The 24,806-nt window shown below is 39.3% G+C and overlaps 1 protein-coding gene across 3 annotated transcripts in view; it reads left to right on the top strand.

The window, feature by feature from the left end:
• The window catches only part of DCP1A (decapping mRNA 1A), a 61,236-nt gene that overhangs the window by 24,212 nt on the left and 12,218 nt on the right, over positions 1–24,806 (top strand). For 2 of the 3 annotated variants that reach the window (XM_027121097.1, XM_027121099.1), the window contains 3 exons: positions 5,612–5,678; positions 10,417–10,555; positions 17,428–17,541. In XM_027121097.1, the coding sequence (XP_026976898.1) occupies positions 5,612–5,678; positions 10,417–10,555; positions 17,428–17,541 (320 nt within the window). The remainder of the gene's footprint in view (positions 1–5,611; positions 5,679–10,416; positions 10,556–17,427; positions 17,542–24,806) is intronic. The other variant, XM_027121098.1, reaches the window with a different exon arrangement.

Raw genomic sequence — 24,806 nt, 5'->3', positions numbered from 1 at the left:
TGGCCAGGCTTAGAACACAAAATGTCTTAGGCCAAAAATGGCTTCTCTTCTGTCAAGAAAGCTGTGCCTGGTTCTCTTTCTCCTGGGACCTCCTACCGTATCTGCTTACAATGTCACTACACATCCTCTGTAATAAGAGAATGCTATTAACAACTTTATACTCATAAACTTGACAACTTAGAAGAAATGGACCAATTTCTTGAAAAAAACAAACTGCAAAACTCAACCGAGATAAAATAGATAACATGAGTAGTCCTATAGCCATGAAAGAAATTGAATCCATAATTTTAAAGCTCTCAAAAAAGAAATCTTCAGGCCCAGATGGTTTTACTGGAGAATTCAAAGAAGAATTAACACTAATTTTACACAGTTTGTTCCAGAAAACAGAAAAGGAAGGAACTCTTCTCAACTGATTGTGTAAGACCAGTATTTACTCTAATACCCAAACAAGACAAAGATAGTACAAAAAAAAAGAAGACCACAAACCAGTATCTCTCATGAACTTAGATGAAAAAAATCCTTAACCAAATATTAGCAAAGCCAACAATATATAGAAAAGAAATATAAATTATGCCCAAATGGGCCTTATTCCAAATCTGCAAAGCTTGTTCAATATTAAAAATCAGTCACTCTAATCCACCATATCATAAGTGAAAGGCTGAATGTCTTCTTTCTAAGATTGAAAACAAGACAAGGATATCCATTGTCATCACTGCTATTCAACATAGCACTAGAAGATCTAGCCACTGCAATAAGGCGAAAAAGAAAAAAGAAGAGGGCTACAGATTGGAAAAGAAGAAATAAAACTGTCTCTATTCACAAATGACATGATTGTCTATGTATAAACTCCTAGAACTAATAAGTGAGTTTGGTAAGGTCTGAGGATACAAGATCAACACACAAAAATCAATCAGACTTCTACATACTAACAATGAACCTGTGGAAACCCAAGTTAAAAACAATATCATTCATAATCTCTACAAAGAAAATTAAATACTTAGGGTAAACATAACAAAAAATATACAGGGTATGTGTGCTGAAAATTACAAAATGAAAGAAATCAAAACCTAAATAAATGGAGAGATGTGCTATATCTGTGCATTGAAGGACTTGACATACTAAAGATGTCAGTTCTTCCTAAGTCCTGTCAAAATCCCAGCAAGGATTTTTTTAGGCATAGACAAACTTATTCTAAAATTTATATGGAAAGACACAGACCCTAGAAGCTAAAACGATCTTGGAAAAAGAAGCATAAAGTGGAGGAATTATTCTTCCCAATATTAAAGCCTATATATAGCTGCAGTAATCAAGATGATGTGGTATTGGTAGAGGGATAAACAAATAAATAGGACAGAATAAAGAATCCAGAATAGACACACACAAATATGCCCAACTCATATTTGACAAAGGTACAAAAGATCTCTCAATAGAAGAGAGCATTTTCAACAAATAATACTGGAACAGTTGCACCAAAAAGAAAAAAAAGAACCTTAACCTAAACCTTTTTTTCCCCAAAAAAACTTCAAAATGGATCACCATCTTAAATGTAAAACTATAAACCCTTTAGGGAAAAAACGGGATAAAAATTTTTATTTATTTTATTTATTTTACCTTTGGCTGCTTTGGGTCTTCATTGCTGCATGCAGACATTCTCTAAATAACAGGGCCTACTCTTCATTGCGGTGCATGGGCATCTCATCGCAGTGGCTTCTCTTGTTGCAGAGCACAGTCTCTAGGCGCTCAGGCTTCAGTAGTTGTGGCTCACGGGCTCTAGACCGCAGGCTCAGTAGTTGGGGTGCACGGGCTTAGTTGCTCCACATCATGTGGGATCTTCCTGGACCAGGGCTGGAAACCTGTCCCCTGCATTGGCAAGGCAGATTCTTAACCACTGCACCACCGGGGAAGCCCAGGATAAAATTTTGAATCTAGGGGTCAGTAAATAGTTTTTAGACTTGACATCAAAAGCATAATCCATAAAAGGAAAAACTCATAAATTGCACCTTGTCAGAATTAAAAACTTTTGCTCTGGAAGGACCTCGTGAAGAGGATGAAAAAAAACTACAGACAAAGGAGAAAGTATTTTCAAACCACAAGTCTGACAAAGGACTGGTATATTGAATATATGAAGAACTCTCAACAGTTTAAAAAACAATCCAATGGGTCAAAAGACATAAACAGACATTTGACTAGAGAGGATATACAGATGACAGGCAGATGAAAAGACGTTCAGTAACGTTAGCCATTAGGAAAATGTAAATTAAATCCACCATGAGTTACCACTATGCACCTATCAGAATGCATAAAGGTAAAAATAGAACAACAAATGCTGGCAAGGATGCACAGAGACTAGATGTGTCATCCACTGTAAAACTGGAAAGCAGTTTAACAGTTTCTCTTTAAAAAACATGGAACTACTGTGACTCAGTAACTGTACTTTTGGACATTTAACCCAGAGAAGTGAAAACTTAGGTTCACAAAAACCTATACCCGAACATAGCAGCTTTATGCATAATGGCCAAAAACTGGAAACACTCCAGATGTCCTTCAGTGGACAAATGGTTAAATAAACTAGTACATCCATACCATGAAATACTATTCAGCAAAAAATGGGAACAAACTATTGATGCAAGCAACAACTTAGATGAATATCCAGAGAATTATGTTGAGACAGAAAAGTCAGTTGCAAAAAGTTGCATCCTCTATGTTTCCATTTATAATACATTCTTGAAATGGCAACGTTATAGAAATAGAGAACAGATTAGTGTGCTTGTCAGGGGTCAGAGATGGGGGAGGGGTACCAAGGGAGATGGCTGTGGCAATAAAAGGGCAACAGGGATCCCTGTGGTTACAGAAATGTTCTGTATCTTTTTTTTTAACATATATTTTTTAAATATTTATTTGGTTTTGCTGGGTCTTAGTTGCAGCAGGGCTGCAGTGGGCTCCTTAGTTGTGGCTTCCAGGCTCCTTAGTTGTGGCATGTGAACTCTTAGTTGTGGCATGCATGTGGGATCTAGTTCCCTGACCAGGGATCGAACCTGGGCCCCCTGCATTGGGAGGGCAGAGTCTTAACCACTGGCCACCAGGGAAGTCCCAAAATGTTCTGTATCTTGATTTTATCAATGTCAGTAGTCTGGCTGTGATATTATGTTATAGTTTTACAAAATGTTACCACTGGAACAAACAAAGGGCACACAGGATCTCTTGTTTATTTTTTGCAGTTGCATGTTAAGCTACAATTATTTCAAAACTAAAAGTTTAATTTTAAAAAATAAAAGCATATCTGCCCTTCCTGTGCCAGAGAGTCACAGTAAGTATGAAAGGGGGTGCAACCTGGGATGTGCTGTGTCACAGTGGGTGCACATGATAGCAATGAGCCATGCCTATCGCTATGTTTATTTTGACTTATGTATTCAGTATATCTATCTTATCCAGAAAGTATTTATATGTACGACACAGAGAATACAGCCAAAATTTTGTAATAACTGTAAATGGAAAGTAACCTTTAAAAATTGTATAAAAATTAAAAGTTCAAGTAAAAAAATAAATTAAAAAAGTATCTGGGGCTTCCCTGGTGGTGCAGTGGTTAAGAATCCACCTGCCAATGCAGGGCACACAGGTTCGAGCCCTGGTCTGGGAAGATCCCACATGCCACAGAGCAACTAAGCCCATGCACCACAACTACTGAGCCCACGTGCCACAACTACTGAAGCCCTGTGCTCCTCAACAAGAGAAGCTACCGTGATGAGAAGCCCACACACCGCATCAAAGAGTAGCTCCCGCTCACCACAACTAGAGAAAGCCCGTGCAGCAACGAAGACCCAACACAGCCAAAAATAAAAAATAAATAAAGAAAATAAATTTTTTTAAAAAAGCATCTACAGTAGTTTTGAACTTACCTGGTAGCACAGTGGTTAGGAATCCGCCTGCCAATGCAGGGGACAAGGGTTTGAGCCCTGGTCTGGGAATATCCCACATGCTGCAGAGCAACTAAGCCCATCCGCCACAACTACTGAGCTTGCACTCTAGAACCCGCAAGCCACAACTACTGAGCCCACGTGCCACAACTACTGAAGCCCGTGCTCCACAGCAAGAGAAGCCACCGCAATGAGAAACCTGTGCACCGCAACGAAGAGTGGCCCCCGCTCACTGCAACTAGAGAAAGCCCGTGTGCAGAGAGGAAGACCCAACGCAGCCAAAAATAAATAAATAGAAATAAATAAGTATTTTTTAAAAAGTATTTACAGTAGTTTTATATTTAGTCATCTTTATAAAGTTCATCTATCCATTCACCAGTGTTTTTCTTTATTTTTTTATTGAAGTATAATTGATTTACGATGTTAATTTCTGCTGTACAGCAGTGTGACTCAGCTATATACATATATACATTCTTTTTTATTATCTTTTTCATTATGGTTTATCCCAGGATATTGAATATAGTTCCCTGTGCTATACAGCAGGAGCTTGTTTATTATTCAGTGTTTTGTGGGGGATTTCTTAGTGGTAATCACCATACTGGGAATAAAAGATTGGAAAAGAAGTGTGATATGGGGCTCAGCCTGGGCACTTCCATTTCACGTGTGAATAGAGTCGATCATAGGATGGGTCTGGAGTTGGTGTTTGTTTTTTAAAGCTTTGTTTTTACTGTAATGTGGTATTAATTTTATATTTTTAAATTTCAAGAGACTCATAAAGGTTCTGGTGTTTGGTTTTGGAACATGGTTTTCAACGATTAAGACACCTTTTTCCCCACATTTGACTATCAATTTGGAAAGCATTTTACAATTATCAAGTGAAGAAAAACAAAACCTAAAAGTTGCAGGTTAAATTTTATTGAGACCTTTCTGAGGACTATTGCCCAGGAGATAGCTTCTCAGATAACTGAAGAATGCTCCAAAGAGGTAAGGGAGGAGCCAGGATATGTAGGAGTTTTTGCTGAAAACATGTAGTTGAACATCAAAATATTACTGCTAATCACAAAAAGTAGATACCTTAAGTTAATGATTTTTGTGCTTTTGTGTGTACGGGAAGATGCAAGGTCTGGGCCCATTGAAATTATTCCTTAGATAGACATCTTAGATATGCAACTATCTAGGGCCAGTATCCAGAGCACACAATGTTTGCTGTTTGTCTCCATCCTGAATTTGCCTTAGGGCTCACCATGGGGGGGTAGGGGGTGCTGCAGTGGCTGATGGCTTGATGGCAGGCTAGGGCAACATACGATATTTACTGGAATGGTAGGCAACGTTCCCTTTCCACACAATCAATGTTAATTCTTAGTTTAATTGGCAGCATTTTTTTTCTTGATAATGCATAAAATAATAGTTTATCTTGTACTTTAGTGGCATCTTAAGCTTGATGAGATCTGGTAATGATGTCTAAAACCAACAATTTTTGCAATTTTCATCTGAATATTTTAGCTGTCCTAATTTTATTAATAATTTTATTATTAAACAGTTTGCGGGGAGGCTTTTTTTTTCTTTAGAGTAACTGTTAACAGTTTGAGGTCCTCATGGTAAATTCTGTGACATTTTATGGTGATAATATGTTACTTACATATTACCCAAGTATTGAAACCTCATTTCCCCTTATTTTTTTTTCTTTGTTTTTCAAGTGTCAATATACAGTATCTGGTTTTATGACAAGAATGACTGTCACCGCATAGCCAAACTCATGGCCGAGTAAGTATTTCTGTTTACACCATAGATTTAATTAGTGATATATGGGAGATGAAAAAATGACTTTTCCCCTTTCTCTTTGTTACTGGAGTCCACTAACTCGTATTTTCCCCTGATTTCCTGTTATTGTCAAAGTTTTGAAAAAGGCAGCAAAGCTTAAAGAAATCTGAAATTATCTATAATCCTACTACTTACTAGCATTACCGTTTTTGTCTGTTTGATTCCAGTCTTTTTCTTTACATGTACCTTGGGTTGATGTGTGTGATTGTTTCTTACGTCCACCAAGAGAACAATGCACAACATAAAAGTTGTGAGTTAATTTTTATTCAGTGACCTTACTGAGCGCTATAGCCTGGGAGATAGCCTCAGAGAGCTCTGAGGAACTGCTCCCAGGAGGTAAAGGAGGAGCCAGGATATATATGAACTTTTTTTTAATATATATACATCAGAAAAAAACATCTACTTAAGATGTTACCACCAAGAGGAAAATACCATAGAAAAAAATATATTTACATAATTGAAACCAGCTAAAGACTACTTTGTTTTTAAACCAAAAAGGTAAGAAAAAAAAAGAATTCAAAATATGACCCTCAGCAATAGTAACAAGAATTTTAAAATACTTTAATAAAAAAAAAAGGAGCTAGAGAATGGAATGCCAAAAGAATGAGGATATATGAACTTTTTTGCTGAGAAAAACATGTAGTCAAGCATCAAAAGATTACTGCCAATAGCAAAGAACAGACATCTCAAGTTGATGATTTTAGTGCTTTTCTATGTATGAGAAGATGCAAGAATCTGGGGTCATTGAAATGATTCCTTAGATATGCATCTTAATCTAAGTACCAGTATATCCAAAGCACAGAATGTTTCCTGTTTTTCTCCGTTCTGAATTCCTCTCAGGGCACACTCTCTGTGGGCAACTGCAGTAGCTATAGGCTTGATGTTTCTTGAACTGGAATGGCAAGCAACACTTTTTTCTTTACACTTACAAAAGTAAGATCATACTGTACATCCTACTTTTCATGTCAACAGCATTTTTCCAGGGCATTCTAGTATTTATAATGACTGCATTGTATTCAGTGCTGCAGACAGATCATAATTTAACTGTTAAACATGTGGTTAGAGCCATATGAACTGCCTAGCTCCAGAGGGTATCCTCTATATCCAGTGCACAGCCTAACCAGCACATGCAGTGGATCTGACTTAGGTTCTCTCCAGATATCCACTGTAGCAGGTAGAACTGTCTTCAGTAACTGATAGAGAACTTCTGCACACATCCGTGGCTACTTCCTTTAAGAGAACTTATTTTTGACACAGATTCTAGGTTTAGTAGTCCCCAATCCTCTAATGGATTATGTTCCAGGAGAGTTCTTATAAACCAGAATCTTGGAATTTGGAAAGTAATTTTCATTGGATTGATGTTCTGAGGGATGGTTCATCGACCTTTCTCAGACTGGCCCACAGAAGCCACCCCTCATGTGGCTTATCTGTATTGCTGGTATTGCCATTCTGGTTTCTGGGAGCCCAAGACACTTAGGTGCTGGAGGGGCCTGAGGTGCTACAGAGCTCTGGACAAACTGATGCAGTGGGTGGCAAGTTCTGGTGCACTTATATTTCCTTTGCAATTTTTGCCTGAATCTCCTCAGAAATGCAGACCTCTCTTTCCCCTCTGTCAAATCAAAATTCCCTTTGCTCTCCTGCAAGGTTTTTACCTACGTGCCTGGGGGAAAACAGTCTTAATTTTCTTTTTAACAGTCTAATTTTAAACTAATTCTTGTAAAAGTGTAAATAATTAGGCCCAAAATCTCAGTTCCAGGTATATTTGCATTTTAAAAGAAGTGCACATGGCTAAGGCCACGTTTTAGTCCAGGACTGCTAACATGTCTCAATTGGATGTTTATCTGCTTCCTGCTTTGTTTGCTGTAGCTATGAGCCACTGGCAGGCCGTGTTTATTACTGTGTGCACCCCAAGGACATTGTTCCTTATGAACTTGTGTCATTCATTTGAAAATGTGTTGTTGGCTCTCTAGAACCAGACTTTCTTTTTAGAACAACTTTTCTCTAAAAAAAAAAAAAAAGATAAACTTTTTTTTACAAACCCATTTATTTGACTATTTTGTAGTTCTGAAAGTGACAGCAGAGGCAGCTTCTGATAACTTAGAAGACAAAGATTTGTTGATTCTTGGTTGTCCTGAAATCCAGAATATTTTTCTTAAATATCTATGCTTTGGAATATATTAATATATAGACTTTCTCCTGCAGATTGAGAGCTTTTGGGCCCAAAGTGAGAGAACCTGGCTCTTGCAGAACTAACAGCTATTTGCAGGAAACCATTTTGAGCTTTTTTCTCTCTCAGGGCAGGTGGTACACCTAAGGCAAGACTTCAGAATGTAGATAAAGCAGAAGACTGAAGGCCTATCTGAAACTATTGTATTGAGCCTAGAAATAGGATGAGAAAGTAGAAACAGGAAGCAGAAAGGAAAAAGAAGGACATACAGGGTTCCTTCACTAGAAATGCCCAAAAGAGGGACATTTGCTTAAGCTTTAAGCTTGTTTTACTAGAAGCAGGGGTGGTATTGAAACTGATTAGTGAATGCCCTCATGAAACTGTTGATAGTGAGTTTTCAAGTGTCTGGCCTATTTATGGCTGAAGAGAATACCTAATGTTAACATTAACTTTGTGATAAATGGTGTTCTGGTCACCAAAGATAAAAAGGTTACTTTATCCTTCTTTGCTCTAACTTTGCCTGCATACAGCCTCTATTTGCTACATATTTCAGAATATCACCTCTCTTAACCAGAAATACAGGTAAAATTCTTTTGGGCATATTGTGCATCTAAATAAAAGTGCCCATTATTGCCCATTCTGTTAAATCTAGTTCTTATCACTGTTTTGACAGCCACAATATAATAAAAATTCTTCAAGTAAAAAATTGATTTATTCCGAAAGGTGTTACTAAGAACTGAGAAGCTATGTAGGAGAGCAAGAAGGTGGATTCAGGCGGATGTGGCCTATAACTGAGTATTAACTAATTAGTCATTTTTAATAGTACTCTTTTTTCTGATTATTAAAAGAGTGCCTGTTAATTATGGAAAATGAAGAGAAGTACAAAAAAAAAAGTGAAATTGCTTGTAATCTACCATCAAGAAATAACCAATGTAGATCTCTCCAGTCTTTTTTTCCTTTGCAATAGGCCTCACAGTTGTCACAATACAGTATTTCTTTCCCAAGAGTTGATTACCAGTATGGATATAGATGAAACAATATTCTAATTGGTCTGATCCTCATATCACATGCCTGTCTTCTTTCAGTCTGCCATCAAGTCCATGATTCTACATTTGTTTTATAAATAATAATCCTATTAAGAGCTGTAAGAATCTAAATAGAGAAACGACACCATTACCTTAAAGCAGCATTTTCCAAATAAGAATCCTGCTTCAAGAGAAGATTCTACGGTCAAATAAATTTGGGGAAATCTATAAGCCCATCCTTGGAGAATCGTAATACATTTTAGCATGTTAAAAACTCAGAATGTTTTTGCTGTTTAAAAAAAAATCTGTTTAATATTCTTTAACCCAGTATTTTCAAATAAAAGAACCATCCCACACACACTACTGGGAGTTCCTGGACAGGCTGTTTTAAAGCAGTAAAGCTGACACTGGGTGGCCTGTTGTTGTCCTACTCCTCTTAGTCCATAAAAACAAGCCTTTTGCTACTGAATTGTTTTATTGCCTGTCATCATCACTGTCTGAAAGTTCTCAATTAATATGATTATCAAGTTGTGGCTGTACCTATAATATCCCATGGCAGGTAGGCCTATTCATTACAGTTGGGATTGAAACCCGAATGGATCTTTAAAAGAAAAAAAGACTAGTTGCCTCATTAAAATTTATTACTTTTATTTCAAGCTTGAAGAAAAATATAAGAAACAATAAAATATCCATGTGCTCACCACCCAGCTTTCAGTTTCTCACATTTTGCTATAATTGCTTCAGACTTTAATATGTGGCAGGGGAGAGAGGATGTTCCTAAGAAATGAAACCCCTCAGATAGATTTGAAGACCACAACCCTCGACTTAGACCTTGACTTTTCATGCTTTATATATTTTCAAGTGCAGAATTAGCTTAAGCAGCACCAATCAAAATGAAGAGCATCACCACAGTCACCCTAACCTCAGTCACCCACTTAGTGATTTTTTTAAGGAGAGAACAAGGGAAATCTTTTGTTTGCTTGTAGTGCTGTCGTTAACTTTTGAAGATTCACCAAGACCTCCGTTTTCAAGAAGCTGATCTTTCTCCTTGCTACCCCATTATCAATACACACTCTCCCCAGGGGTTGTTCAACTGTGCAGCCTTCCTTGGTCTTGGTGGCATTGTCCATTTTCAAATTTACTTCACCAGTTAGTTTGACTGATTTTGACATACTTTTAAAAAAGAGAGAGAATGAGATAATTCAGTAGAGTTTTAAAGGTACCTACTTCTACCCACTCTGGAAAGGAATTCTGTATTTTGGGCCTTCTGACAGTTAAATATATTGGTTGGTACTGTTGTGAGTGAGGTGGTGAAGTAGGTAGTTGAATACTCCTGGGATGGGGTAACCGAGGCTCTGTGTTTTGTATTGTGAGAACAATGTTACCATGTGGCATTCTTCCTGTATCCTTGGAAGATGGACACCAAAAGAGTTCTTGGGTCAGATTGTATCAAAAGAGGTCTTTCTAAAACCTGGTTCTCCTCCTGTAGCGTGGTAGAAGAGGAGACACGGCGGTCCCAGCAAGCAGCTCGGGATAAGCAGAGTCCCAGCCAGGCCAACGGCTGCAGTGACCACAGGCCCATCGACATCCTGGAGATGCTAAGCAGAGCCAAGGATGAGTATGAGAGGGTGAGACTCTGCATGCTGAGTGGGAGAACTAAAGGGAGGAGGAGACCTGCGGGGGGCTCGTGGGCTGGCGAAGTCACCTCCAGGGCCAGCGGGAATAAGTAGTTCAAAAAGAAAACATGTCTTATAGTTTTAAGCCTAAAAGATAAGGAAAGACATTTTCTTACCTCAGAAAATTTAGAATGCTCTTTTTCTATTCCTGTAAAATTACTGTGGGAGAAAATGATCTTGGACTGCAGGAGTTAGCCTGTAGCAGGTAGTTCTGGAAAGGTTTTATGCCTCTTCTTCCACCCTGCAGGCTCTGCTAGGTCTTAGGAATTTATGTAGTTTTTGAAAAGTACTCTGATAACTTGCACCCTGTAATACCGAAGCGTATAATTTATGATCTGTAATTGGTGCTAGGTGCACAACCCTCATTAAGCATCATTTGGAATATTACCCAAATGAGGGGCTCTTCTAGAATGCTTTTTTTTTCTTTCTGTTTTGTATTTTAGTTTATTTATTTATTTAAGCCTTGCCACATGGTTTGTGGGATCTTAGTTCCCCGACAGGGACTGAACACAGGCCCTCAGCAGTGAAAGTGCAGAGTCCTAACCACTAGACCACCAGAATTCCCTGGGTTTTGTTTGTGTGTTTTTAAATATTTATTTATTTATTTATTTGGCTGCGCCGGGTCTTAGTTGCGGCATGTGGAATCTAGTTCGCTGACCAGGGATCGAACCTGGGCCCCGTGCATTGGGAGCACGGAGTCTTAGCCACTGGACTACCAGGGAAGTCCCTCCCTGTATTTTAGTTTAAAAGTTAATCAATAACATTTTCTCCCCAAAGTTGAATTAAATGGAAGTTGTGGTGCATTCATTAATTTATTCAATACACACTTATGAACTGTCCACTATGTGCCAAGCAGTGGGCAGTTCCTCAGTGGTCTTCAAACCTTGTGGCTTTGGAGCTGTCCTGGCTTTTCACCTGACATCGGCACTTCAAAGCCCCACGCTTCCTTGGAGTGAGGTGGAAGGTTTCCACTGCTGCACTTTGTTTCAGCAGAATTGTAATTGTCATCTTACTCTTTACTAACATTGGGTTAAGTTAAGCTTTTTTTGTTTAATCTTCACCTCACCAAAAGTTAAAGGAACAAGGTGTGAAAAACGCTAAGACTGTAGCTCCCTTAACAGTTCTCTAACACTAGCCTCTACATTGTTAGCAGGTGGTCCTTGAAAAGAGGTTCTAATTGGTCAAATGAGTTAAGAAAACATTGTTAGAATGGCTTCTCCTCCCCCATCTTCTTGGGGCGTTACAGTGCTCAAGACTCTGAGAGGTCCCACAGTAAACAAAACAGTAACCTCAAGTTCCAGATTGACTTGACTACAGGACCATTTTTCACATACTGCCCTTTAACATCTCAAGAATCTAGAGTTCGGGGAACAAACTTTGGAAGCAGTGCTCTAGAAGGTAGTTGCCCCTAATTAAAAACAGTCATATTCACCGTAAACTACAACAAATCTTCATGTTCAGACACCAAAGGTCCCACCTCCTGGGCAGAGAAATGTACTTAGAGCCCATGAGAAGTTTCAGTTTGTACCAGATTCCTCAGTGTCTCATAGAGAATTATGAAGAATTTGTGGATCTGTGAAAATTAATATAAGAAAAGCAGTCATCTCTATAATGAATTCCTTGATTCTTTGGAAACTAGATGAGATTAAATTCAAGAATCATTTGTGAACTTTTAGGTTACCATATATTACCATAAATTCCCTCTCATATCCTTAATGAGATATGGGTTATCTACATAGATGCCTTGTTCTGTTTTTATACAGACCTTTTGGTGTTCTGACAACAAGTAACTAATAAGTTCCGAGCTCTGTCACCTCTTGCCAGTGATGAGTAGATCAAGGTGCCACACAGGATAGGAAGTATAGGCACTGTACACTAGAGCAGACACTCCAGGAGATGGCTCGCCTTCCCCCTCAGGCTGAGAAGTGAGTAATCTCCAAAGGAAAGAAAGAACTAAAGCCTTGTTTTTCTACACAGAGCTGTAAAGGAACTCTAGGTCACATGAGCAGAATAAAAATCTGACACGGGGCTTCCCTGGTGGCGCAGTGGTTGAGAGTCCGCCTGCCGATGAAGGGGACGCGGGTTCGTGCCCCGGTCCGGGAAGATCCCGCATGCCGCGGAGCGGCTGGGCCCGTGAGCCATGGCCGCTGAGCCTGCGCGTCCGGAGCCTGTGCTCCGCAATGGGAGAGGCCACAGCAGTGAGAGGCCCACGTACCGCAAAAAAAAAAAAAAAAAAAAAATCTGACACGATTTCTAGTTAATAAACATTGCAAAAGTAGAAAATATGGAAAGTGCAGTAATTACCATTGTAAAGAAAATTCTTCCATCGTGTGGAATAAATGAAATTACTGTGGTTGGATTAAGACTAAACCTTTGGGAATTTAGTTAAATCTTTGATATTTACTTCATAATATGTTCTTTCTAATTTTGAAAACCGTCCATAAATAGGTGGCGCTTCCTTAAACAAGAGTTTCGTTTCTTGTCTGCACTTGCCTATCATCTAATCAAATGGAGTTAGTATTAGCAGTGGCCCATGAATTCCCATCTTAGAGTTTGGATGGGCTCTTCTCTGGTGCTGATGGTTCCAGATGGACCCTTTATCTTTAGGTAGAGACTTGGGAGATTGATAGTTTCAAGAGCAGGGGTACAAGCTAGGCCTCAGTGATGGAATTTAATCCCAATTCTAAATCTCCCCTGTCCAGTGTATATAATACAGTGAATGAAATTCCAGACTTTTTTTTTTTTTTTTTTGGCTGCGTCGGGTCTTATTTGCGGCACACGGGCTCTTCTGCTTTGTTGTGGTGTGCAGGCTTTTCTCTAATTGTGACATGCAGGCTTAGTTGCCCCTTGGCATATGGGATCTTAGTTCCCCAACCAGGGATGGAACTGGCGTCCCCTGCATTGCAAGATGGATTCTTAACCACTGGACCATCAGGGAAGTCCGGAAATTCCAGACTTTTGAGTGAAGAATTTATAATAGAGACTATTTGAAAATAAAAACACTTTATAATAAACATTTTCTCCCCAAGTCCTATAGTAGTTTGTTTTAACCAACTTCCTGGGTTTTTTAATATTTATTTATTCATTCATTTATTTATTTATTCATTCATTTTGGCTGTGCCGGGTCCCAGCTGCAGCACACAGGATCTTCGTTGCGGCATGTGGGATCTTTTTAGTTGCAGCACGTGGACTTCTTAGTTGCGGCATGCGGACTTCTTAATTGCAGCATGCAAACTCTTAGTTGCGGCATGCATGTGGAGTGGAATCCAGTTCCCCAACCAGGGATCAAACCCAGGCCCCTTGCATTGGGAGTACGGAGTCCTACCCACTGGACCACTAGGGAAGTCCCCCAACTTTCCTGTTTTTAATGTAAAGAAAGATAGCTGAAACACAGACCTTGACTAAGGTTGGCCCATTCTGAGTCACATCTAGCCACAGGATGTAATCCTAGATTTTGGTAGGGATTTTTTTGTTCTTAAAAAAAAGGAACACTTATTTTTCTTATTATGTAAGCAGTGCATATTAATTATAGAAAACTTTATATTTTAAAATTATAATAAACGGGAAAAAAAATAATTCCACCACCTAGAAATAATTGCTACTAATGCCTTGTTATTTATCCTTCTACAAATTTGTCTAAATATGTCCCAATGTGTGTGATAATTTTAAGTACACAGTTTTATTAATTAGTTTTAAAACTACTTTTTCATTAACTTTTTTGTAACCTATTTTTTTTTCCAAAGAACAGTATCTTTTTGTGACAATATTTATCTCACAGGGAGTCCCTGGGAAAGTTCATTTGGTAGAATGAAAAGCTTTTGAAAAAGCAAACTGTGATGTTAATAGTTGTATATTTTTATTTCTGTGCCTTATATAAACAATATCCTAGATTTTTCTAATTCTGTTTAAGAACTCAGAAGTATACCTTTGGTAACTGTCTTGTTATTAATTAGCATTAATTTTCTCTTAAGATAAATTACTTGAAATGGGATTGGTAAATCAAAGGATTTTGACATTTTTAAGGTTTTTACCAAATACTGTAAAATTATCTTCCCAAAAGTTTGTTTGTGGGACTTCCCTGGTGGTGCAGTGGTTAAGAATCCACCTGCCGGGCTTCCCTGGTGGCGCAGTGGTTGAGAGTCCGCCTGCCGATGCAGGGGACACGGGTTCGTGCCCTGGTTTGGGAAGATCCCACATGCCGCGGAGCCTCTGCTCCGCAACGGGAGAGGCCACAGCAGTGAGAGGCTCACGTACCGCAAAAAAAAAAAAAAAAAGAATCCACCTGCCAATGCGGGGGACACGGGTTCGATCCCTAGTCCAGGAAGATCCCTCATGCCTCGGAGCAGCTAAGCCTGTGCACCACAACTACTGAGCCTGCACTCTACAGCCCGCAAGCCACAACTACTGAGCCCACATGCTGCAACTACTGAAGCCCACATGCCTAGAGCCTGTGCTGCACAACAAGAGAAGCCACCGCAATGAGAAGCACGTGCACCACAACAAAGAGTAGCCCCTGCTCAACAACAACTAGAGAAAGCATGTGCACAGCAATGAAGACCCAACGCAGCCAAAAACAAAATTAAAAAAAAAAAAAAACGTTTGTTTCTGATTGTCCATTTCTCCCAATTCTTATGAATACTGGTTACTATCATTAACAAACAAACCCAAAATAAACCCTCAAAAATAAATAAATAAACAAACAAACAAACCTTCCAAGAACAGCCCTGCATAAGTGTAATAAAATATTTGAAGTTCTGGAAACCTTTTAAAGTACAACCCATCTTATAGCTTATGTTGAGTTAAGTAAGTATTGCAGACTCACATGTCCCAAAACCAGGTGGGCCACAGTGGCACCCACAGTGAATCAGAGTGGAAGTAAAACCAACAGCGAGCCTGTCCCTGTGTCATCTGGTCAGTTGCAGCTCAGCTATAACCAGTCATTACCAAATGGGCTGGTGTGCCAAATTATTCAGCTTCTCTCTGAAAATGACAAGCCAGGATTTTTATGTGAAAACTCCCAATTTTAAAGATGCTCCTGAACATTTGCACCTTCCATCTTAAGAACTTGTTGTGAGCAGTGTTTTCAGTTTATATTGGGTTGGCCCAAAAGTTCGTTACATTTTGTGGAAAAACCGGAATGAACTTTTGGGCCAACCCATTATATTTTCTCTAATACAGTTCAGTTCCAAGGATTCCCCATAAGGTGTTGATACTGGTTGATGGTGGTGTTGCATAAAGAGGTATGTTAGAAGATAAGACAGTTTATAAGCTTTCACAGACTATTTCACCTCTGCTTAAATGCATAACATTGAGTAAATGGTGTTCTGAAATAATACAAGGACTAAGTCATTTGAATAGGAAAAAATGCATATTATCCATTCATTTCACATTCAGTACCTACTCCTGCACTAGGCACATATCTTTATAATATGGTGTCAAGAAAGTTAATCTGTCTCTGAACTAAAGTTTGGAGATTCTGTTTTTAAAAAGTCTGGTCCCTTGACTGTTCTAAACTGGTTTTGGTGTCTATTTTGACACAGATAATGCTCACTAGATGCTCGATTATATAGCCTAAATATATAAGTTTCTAAAAATTCCATGTCCATCTAGTGATCATTTTTTTAGGATTCTTTCTAAGAACAAAGATACAAGTTAACAGGAATTTTTAAACACTTTATTACAATGTTTTGTCATCTGTGATAGTGATGTTTAGAGACTTTTTAATTAATTTATTTATTTTGGCTGTTTTGGGTCTTAGTTGCAGCATGCACGCTTCTTAGTTGCGGCATACATGCGGGATCTAGTTCCCCGACCAGGGATTGAACCAGGCCCCCTGCATTGGGAGTGCAGAGTCTTACCCACTGCACTACCAGGGAAGTCCCTAAAGACCTTTTTAATTCAATTTTTAAAATATATGATGGTATTAGAGTACTTGTACATTCATATGTCCAAAAAAATGAACCTCAACCTAAATGTAACACCTTATATAAAAATCAACTTAAAATGGGTCAGTAGATCTAAATGTAAAAAATAAAAGTACAAAAATTTAGAAGAAATATATATTTACTATATGACCCAGAATTACCACTCCTAGGAATTTACTCTAGAAAATAAAGCTTTTGTCCACACGAAAACCTGTACATGAATGTTTGTAGAAGATGTATTCATAGTCACCAAAAACTGGAAGCAACACAAATGTCCTCCTATAGGTAAATGGTTAAAAAACTTTAAGATCGTTATGGAAAAAACCCAAACGAACTTTTTGGCCAGCCCAATACATACAACAGCTTGGATGAATCTCAAAGGCATTATTCTAAGTTAAAGAAGCCAGCATTCCATTTATATGACATTCCCGAAAAGACAGAATTAGTGCCAGAGAACAGATCACTGGTTGCCAGGAGTGGAGGGAGGGCATGACTGCATTGGGATAGCACGAGGGAGTTTTGGGGGGTGATCAATATGTTTTATATCTTGATTGTGGTGATAGGTACACAGATAGAACTGTGCACTCCAAAAGTTAATTCCACCATATATTAACTTAAAAAATAAAATGGAAAAGAGTACATGATAAAGTAATGCTATTTGCTTTTCCTTAAAGGGGTTATAAAAATAGTAGTTGTTACTAACACTATTGTCTAAAATCAGGTGCTCAGCTTTCTAGAAATTTTATTGTACAGGTTAATTTACATGTAGGTCCAGAGCAAACATTTGGGGGGATTTTATGCTTGACTTTTAAAATAATATTTCTAGTAACCTTGAATGCTGTTTTGTGAGCCAAAGAATAGCAAGCTTTTCACCTGATATACTTTTCCTTCTAATTTAAGAATCAGATGGGCAATTCAAATATCTCCAGTCCTGGGTTACAGCCAAGTACTCAGATCTCCAATCTGGGAAGCACCGAGACTCTAGAAGAGACGCCATCCGGGTCCCAAGATAAGGTTTGTACAGCTAAAGCCCTAACTTCACCTAAGGTAACCTAACAGAGTCAACATTTTGTAAGGATTTTAATGCAGTACAAGTTTGATTTGTTGTTCATCTGTCAAAGTATGTATGTACAGGCAGCAATGTAATGTCATCCTCTTATGTCATATCCCCTGGTCCATGTAAAACTATCTTGCATCTGGATTTTGCCGTAGCCTCTTGTGTGGTTTCCCAGCATTTGCCCTTGCCACTCCCTCCCCTATTCTTAACCCAACAGCCAAAGTAATCCTGGTATAACATAAGTTAGATCATGGCCTTCCTCCAGTGGTATCTCATCTCACTCAAATAAAAGCCAGGGTCATGGCAGTGGCTTACAAGGCCCTACCTGATCTGGCCCCCCTAACCCTGGCCTCATCCTCTACCTTTCTGCCTTGCTCCCAGCCTCATTGGCTTTCCTGCCTTTCCACAAATGTGCCACACATGCCCCTGCCTCAGCACAGGCCTTTGCACTTACAGTTCCCTTGGCCTGGAAGACTTCCCTCCTAGAAGTAGCTTGCTTCCTTTCTTCCTTCAGATCTCTAGTGTCTTCCATAAAGGTGAGAGCCTCTCTCACCACCCTATTTTATTTATTTATTTTTTAATAAATGTATTTATTTATTTATTTTTGGCTGTGTTGGGTCTTTGTTGCTGCACGTGGGCTTTCCCTAGTTGTGATGAGCGGGGGCTACTCTTCATTGCGGTGCACGGGCTTCTCATTGTGGGGGCTACTCTTCATTGCGGTGCACGGGCTTCTCATTGCGGTGGCTCCTCTTGTTGCAGGGCACGGGCTCTAGGCACATGGGCTTCAGTAGTTGTGGCGCACGAGCTTAGTTGCTCCATGGCATGTGGGATCTTCCCAGACCAGGGATCGGACCTGTGTCCCCTGCATTGGCAGGAGGATTCTTAACCACTGCGCCACCAGGGAAGTCCCTCACCACCCTTTTTTTTGGCTGCGTTGGGTCTTTGTTGCTGCGCGCGGACTTTCTCTAGTTGCAGCAAGCAGGGCTAGTCTTTGTTGTGGTGCACGGGCTTCTCATTGCGGTGGCTTCTCTTGTTGCAGGGCACGGGCTCTAGGCGCACAAGCTTCAGTAGTTGTGGCTCACAGGCTCTAGAGAGCAGGCTCAGTATTTGTGGCACATGGGCTTTGTTGCTCCATGGCATGTGGGATCTTCCCTGACCAGGGATCAAACCTCGGCCCCCTGCATTGGGAACACAGAGTCTTAACCACTGGACCACCAGGGAAGTCCCAGAAAACCATAGTTTTTTAATTAAACTTTTTATTTTGAGATAATTATAGATTAATATGCAGTTGTAAGAAATAATACAGAAAGATCCATGTCCCCTTTATCCATTTACTCCATTGATAACAGGTTGTAAAATACAGTACAATATCACAACCAGAATATTGATACAATATACCCATCTTGTTCACATTTCCTCAGTTTTATTCATATTCATTTGTGTGTATGTGCATGTGTTTATTGAGTTCTATGCAATTTTATCTCATGTAGAGCTTTGTATGTCTTCCACCACAGTCAAGATACAGAAGACTTCCATCACCACAAGAATCCTCTGTGTTGCCCTTTTGTTATTGCACAAACTTATATGTCACACCCTCCCAGCCTTCTTCTGGCATTCCTAACCCCTGGCAGTGACTAATCTGTCTCCAGGTCTGTAATGTTGTCATTTCAAGAATTTTCTATAAATGGAATCATATAATATATAACCTTTGGGGATTATGTTTCTTCACTCAGCATAACTCCTGGAGATTCATTGAAATTGTTATGTATATCAATAGTTCCCTGTCATTGCTGAGTGGAATTAACATTTTTAACCATTAACCTGTTAAAGGACATCTGAGTTGTTTTCAGTTTGGGACTATTATGAATAAAGTTTCCATGAACATTTGTATATAGGTTTTTGTACATAAATTCCCTTTACTCTGGGATAAATGCCAGAGTGCAAATGTTGGGTAATTTGGTAATTGCATGTTTTAGTTTAATAGGAAACTGCCCTGCCATACTGTTTTCCAGAGAGGCTGTACCATTTTACATTCCCATCAGCAATGTATCTATAAAGTTTTTAGGTATGTAGATGGTAATTAATTTAAACCCATTTTGTATACCACGTTCCTTTGCTCCATTTTTACTGTATTTGGACTTAGGATCCTAAAGGTCAAACATATATTAGAAGCAATGCTGTGTTTTTAAAAAATCAAAGAAAAAAGCAGTGCTATATAAAACTTAATTTTTAAAAAATATATGTTAAGAGAGGCAGCAAGGGAAGGAGCAGATTCCTTCTGGTCTGGTTTATCAGCCAGTGGGCCAGTCACTTCCCCTTTCCTTCTGAATCATGGGATTAAGGATTCTTGGCAGTGCCTAACTCACAGACTTACTGTGAGATCCAAATGAAGAAATGGACCCCCAGAAACTCCATTTTATAGCCAAAGTGACAGCATTTTGTAAAATATTGAGATCTGGATATTGTCAGAGCCATGTCTAAAATTAGCTAAAATCCATAATCGGCCCTGCATGCAGATTGTATGTTGGTTTAGTAACACTGCCATCTAGTGCTGAGGAGCAAGTAATGCTGTCAAGCCTTACTAGTATTATATTTTATTTCAGTTTCATAATTTACTTATTAAAATTCCCTTGGGACTATTTCTCTAGTTTGTTTTGTATTGTTTTTTTGGTTCCTGTGGTTAACAATAATCGTATCTTCTAGTGTGCTCAGGGCACTATCAGGTAGGAAATCTGACATGGACACAATAAATCCAAACAGAAATATGAAGTTCTCTAAATAGCAAGAGCTATGGGGTGAGGAAGGAACAATGGAAAACCTGATACAGTTTTGTTGTTGTTTTGTTTCTTAGGGGTTTTTAAATATTTATTTATTTATTTGGCTGTGCCGGGTCTTCATTGTGGCACGCGGGATCTTCACTGCAGCATGCAGGATCTTCGTTGCAGCCCGTGTGATCGTTTAGTTGTGGCAAGCGGGATGTTTAGTTGCGGCATGTAGCATCTAGTTCCCTGACCAGGGATCGAACCCGGGCGCCCTGCATAGGGAGCTCGGAGTCTTAGCCACTGGACCACCAGGGAAGTCCCCTGATACAGTTTATTAGAATTTTTTTTGAGTACCATACATGGTGTCACTCATTGAATTCCATTTCCCAGGGGCATGGTCAGACTAAAACTTGATTTAAGTGAGGCATTACAGAACTCAGAATCCAGTCTTTAAAGATGAGTAAAGAATAAAATTTCACCTTTTCTATGGATGATGGAAGATGAATCCATGAATAAATAAGCCCAGCTACTAGAGGAATGCAGCCAGTTTTTCTTGTCAGAGGCAGAGAAGCATAGAGAGGGTCCTGTACAACTCAGAGACTATAAAGCTTTGGGGAGTTTGTGTGGAGACGCATGCTCTGCCTACTCAGCCTCTTGCGACTGATTCAGCCAGTTACATATTTCCAAAAGTTGGTACCTTTTGACTTGTATCCACCTCTTATTTATTCAAGTCTTAGCTGCACCTCTGTTCCCCAGAGGATCATATCACCATTCAGTTGAGTAGGTAACCTATCATCTACTTGATGGACATCTCAGGATGGTGGCATGATGGTTAAGAATATGGACTGTCTTGTTAGAACTAGGTTGGAGTCTGGTTCTGTTGTTGTACTTGGTCATCATCTATAAAATGGCAATAATAATAGTACTGCCCTCACCGATTAATAGAGTAATGCGTGTAAAGTGTGTAGCACAGGGCCTCATGTGTAATGAGCGTTCTGTCTATGATAACTCTTATTGCCCTCGTAACCTCATTTATTCTGCCTCATGTGAGATACCTCTGAAACCCTAAAGCTTTACCACACACCCTATTCCAGAGAAAATGTGAGAATCTGTCTCTGGCCTGGCAGAAGCTGCAGGGAGGCAGCATGGAGAAATTGGAAACTTTCTGCTGCTTTTGCCGTCAGAGTTCAGCATTCTACCATATGGTTTCATTATTTATTTACTTATTTACTTATTTATATTTATTTAGGCTGTGCCAGGTCTTAATTGCGGCACGAAGGATCTTCATTGAGGCATGCGGGATCTTTTAGTTGCAGCATGCAGACTCCTTTGTTGCAGTGTTCGAACTCTTAGTTGCAGCATGCATGCAGGATTTAGTTCCCCGACCAGGGATCAGACCCGGGCACTCTGCATTGGGAGTGTAGAGTCTTACCCACTGGACCACCAGGGAAGTCCCATTTTTTAATATGAAGTAGATTTCATACCATTAGAAATACCAGTTTGGGGGACTTCCCCGGTGGTCCAGTGGTAAAGAATCCACTTTCCAATGCAGGGGACTTAGGTTCGATCCCTGGTCAGGGAACTAAGATTCCAACTAAGATTTGTGGGGCAACCAAGCCCGTGTGCCACAACCACCAACCTCTCGTGCCTCAACGCTAGAGCCCGCCCTCGCGCCACAACTACAGAGCCCACACACTCTGAAGCCTGCACACCACAACTAGAGGGAAGCCCACGTGCTGCAACGAAAGATCTCGCATGCTTCAACAAAGATTCTGTGTGCAGCAACTAAGACCTAACGCAGCCAAAAGAAAGAAAGAAAGAAAATAAATAAATAAATATGTATATATTTTTTTAATGGAGGATTTAGAGAGACTTTTAAAAAAAATACCAGTTTTTTTCAACAGTCTTAGATGTATGTATTAATTCAGTAAATATTTATTAATATTTATTAGTAAATATTTATACAGTAAATATTTATACTTCAAAGTAAGCCCTGTTTTTCTATACTGAAATAAACATTATCATCAAACCCCATAAGACATTCACCATTCTAATCATCTTGGAAGGTAATTTATTTTTTTTAATATTTATTTATTTATTTGGCTCTGTCGGGTCTTAGCTGTGGCATGCGGCATCTTTCCTTGCGGCGTGCAGACTCAGTTGCGGCCCGCGGGCTAAGTTGCCCTGCAGCATGTGGCATCTTAGTTCCCTGACCAGGGATCAAACCCATGTCCTCTGCATCGGAAGGCAGGTTCTTAACCACTGGACCACCAGGAAAGTCCCTAGAGATACCAGTTTTTAAGTGTAAGTGTAGAAATATTTCACATGTAAATGTGGGTAATGTTAGTTGTTCAAAAGTTGATTTGTGTTCCACTAGATAGATAAAAATTGCTACCTGGATCGTGTCATTTACGAAGCCTAAGGTGTATTTCATGGTGAGGCGTCTCCATGTCCTATTGTTGGATTGCTCCTTTCATTATAACATAAAATAGTATTCTTCCCTGGAAAAGACTCTTAAGTTTCTGCAAGATAGTCCCAATGTGGTCTGTGTTTTTTAAAGTAGGTATGTCTAAATGTTGGTTTGTGCGTGTTTATATATATATATATATATATATATATATATATACACACATATATATAAAAGAATATGGTGGTTAAGATCTACGTAATTGGGAATTCCCTGGCAGTCCAGTGGTCAGGACTCCGCACTTCCACTGCAGGGGGCACAGGTTCAATCCCTGGTTGGGGTACTAAGATCCTGCATGCCGTGTGGCGTGGCAAAAAAAAAAACTACATAATTTGCATTAATGAATAAGAATTAGTGTAGTTTTCCAGCACTTCTTTTGCCAAGCAGTCTTCACCATTTTGTTCTAAACATGATGTGTAAAAAAGGAATTAACCCAACTCAAAAATGGGCAAAGGGGTAACTTCCCTGGCAGTCCAGTGGTTAAGACTCCGAGCTTCCACTGCAGTGGGCATGGGTTCAGTCCCTGGTCTGGGAACTAAGATCCTGCATGCTGCATGGTGCAGCCAAAAAATAGTAAATAAATAAATCAATTTTTTAAACGGGCAAAGGGCTGAATAGAAACTTCTCCAAATAACATACACAAAAGGCCAACAAGAGTTATGGTAATGGAAAATGGTACAGCAGCCCTGGAGAACAGTTTGGCGGTTCCTCAAAAAGTTAAAATGTGGAATTGCCATATGATGCAGCAGTTCTGTTCCTCAGAATTGAAACAAGGACTAAAACAGACACTTTTACACTAATGTTCTATGAAGCATTATTCATAACAGCCAAGAGGTGGAAACAAATTGTCAATCATCAGATGAATGGATAAACAAAATGTGGTATATACATACAATGGAGTGTTATTCAGCCTTTAAAAGGAATGATATTCTGGGAATACCCTGGTGGTCCAGTGGTTAGGATTCTGCGCTTCCAGTGCAGAGGGCACAGGTTTGATCGCTGGTTAGGGAACTAAGATCCCGCAAGCCACGAGGCGCAGCCAAAAAAATAATAATAAAAATAAAAAATAAAAAGGAATGAAATTCTGATACCTGCTACAACATGGATGAACCTTGAAAACATGCTAGGTGAAATTAAGTCAGTCACAAAATGACAAATATTGTATGATTACACTTAAACAAGATAGGTAGAGTAGGCAAATTTATAGATACAGAAAGTAGAATAGAGATTACCGGGGTCTGTGGGTGGGGCATTGGGGGTGACCGGGAGAGAAGATAGGGAGTTGTTTAATGGGTACAGAGTTTCTATTAGGGTTGATGAAAAACTTGTGTAAATCGACAGCATTGTGAATATTCTGAATGCCACTGAATTTTACACTTAGGTTTAAATATGGTTAAATTGGTAACTTTTGTTATGTATATTTTACCATAACTTTTAGAAATGGGAAGGGGGAAGGAATTGTCTCTCTGCTCATCAGCAGACATTTATGATGCCAGGGATCCAAAAGTGAGTAGATCACAGTGTTCAGCCTGGGGTTGGAACCTGTGCATTCTACTACAGTTATGTGGCCTGGACAGAGAGAAAGAGACATCTGTCCCATATCAGAATTCATTGTCTATTTCAGATTACTTTGAATGGATTTGAAACGTTACCAGTGAATTCTAAACAAACAGCTGTGTCTTTAATGACTCCTTGCCTCAGGGAACAATGGGGTGATTTATAATAGCACAGCCTCCATATCCCATCAAGTGGTTTTGTTATTATTTTGCATTATAGGGGATGATATTCTAAAAGGATTTAATAGATTTTTAATATCCCCACATATTATTTGATATTCTTTAAAACATATCCACACACAGATTTATCATAATTGCTGTTAAAGAGTATATGTGGGGCAATGTGCTCATCAGTCCCGCAGATCTGTCTCTTGCTTCAACAGTGTTTGGACGGAAGAGACCCAGGGACGCCTCTTGCTCCAGCCTCCGACCACCCT

This window comes from Aethalodelphis obliquidens, unplaced genomic scaffold (assembly GCF_003676395.1).
Source record: "Aethalodelphis obliquidens isolate GAN/ISIS:26980383/991018 unplaced genomic scaffold, ASM367639v1 scaffold22, whole genome shotgun sequence".
NCBI classification, from domain to species: Eukaryota; Metazoa; Chordata; class Mammalia; order Artiodactyla; family Delphinidae; genus Aethalodelphis; species Aethalodelphis obliquidens.
Note: the sequence above shows the minus strand (reverse complement) of the source record. Positions and strands in the feature narration are given on the sequence as shown.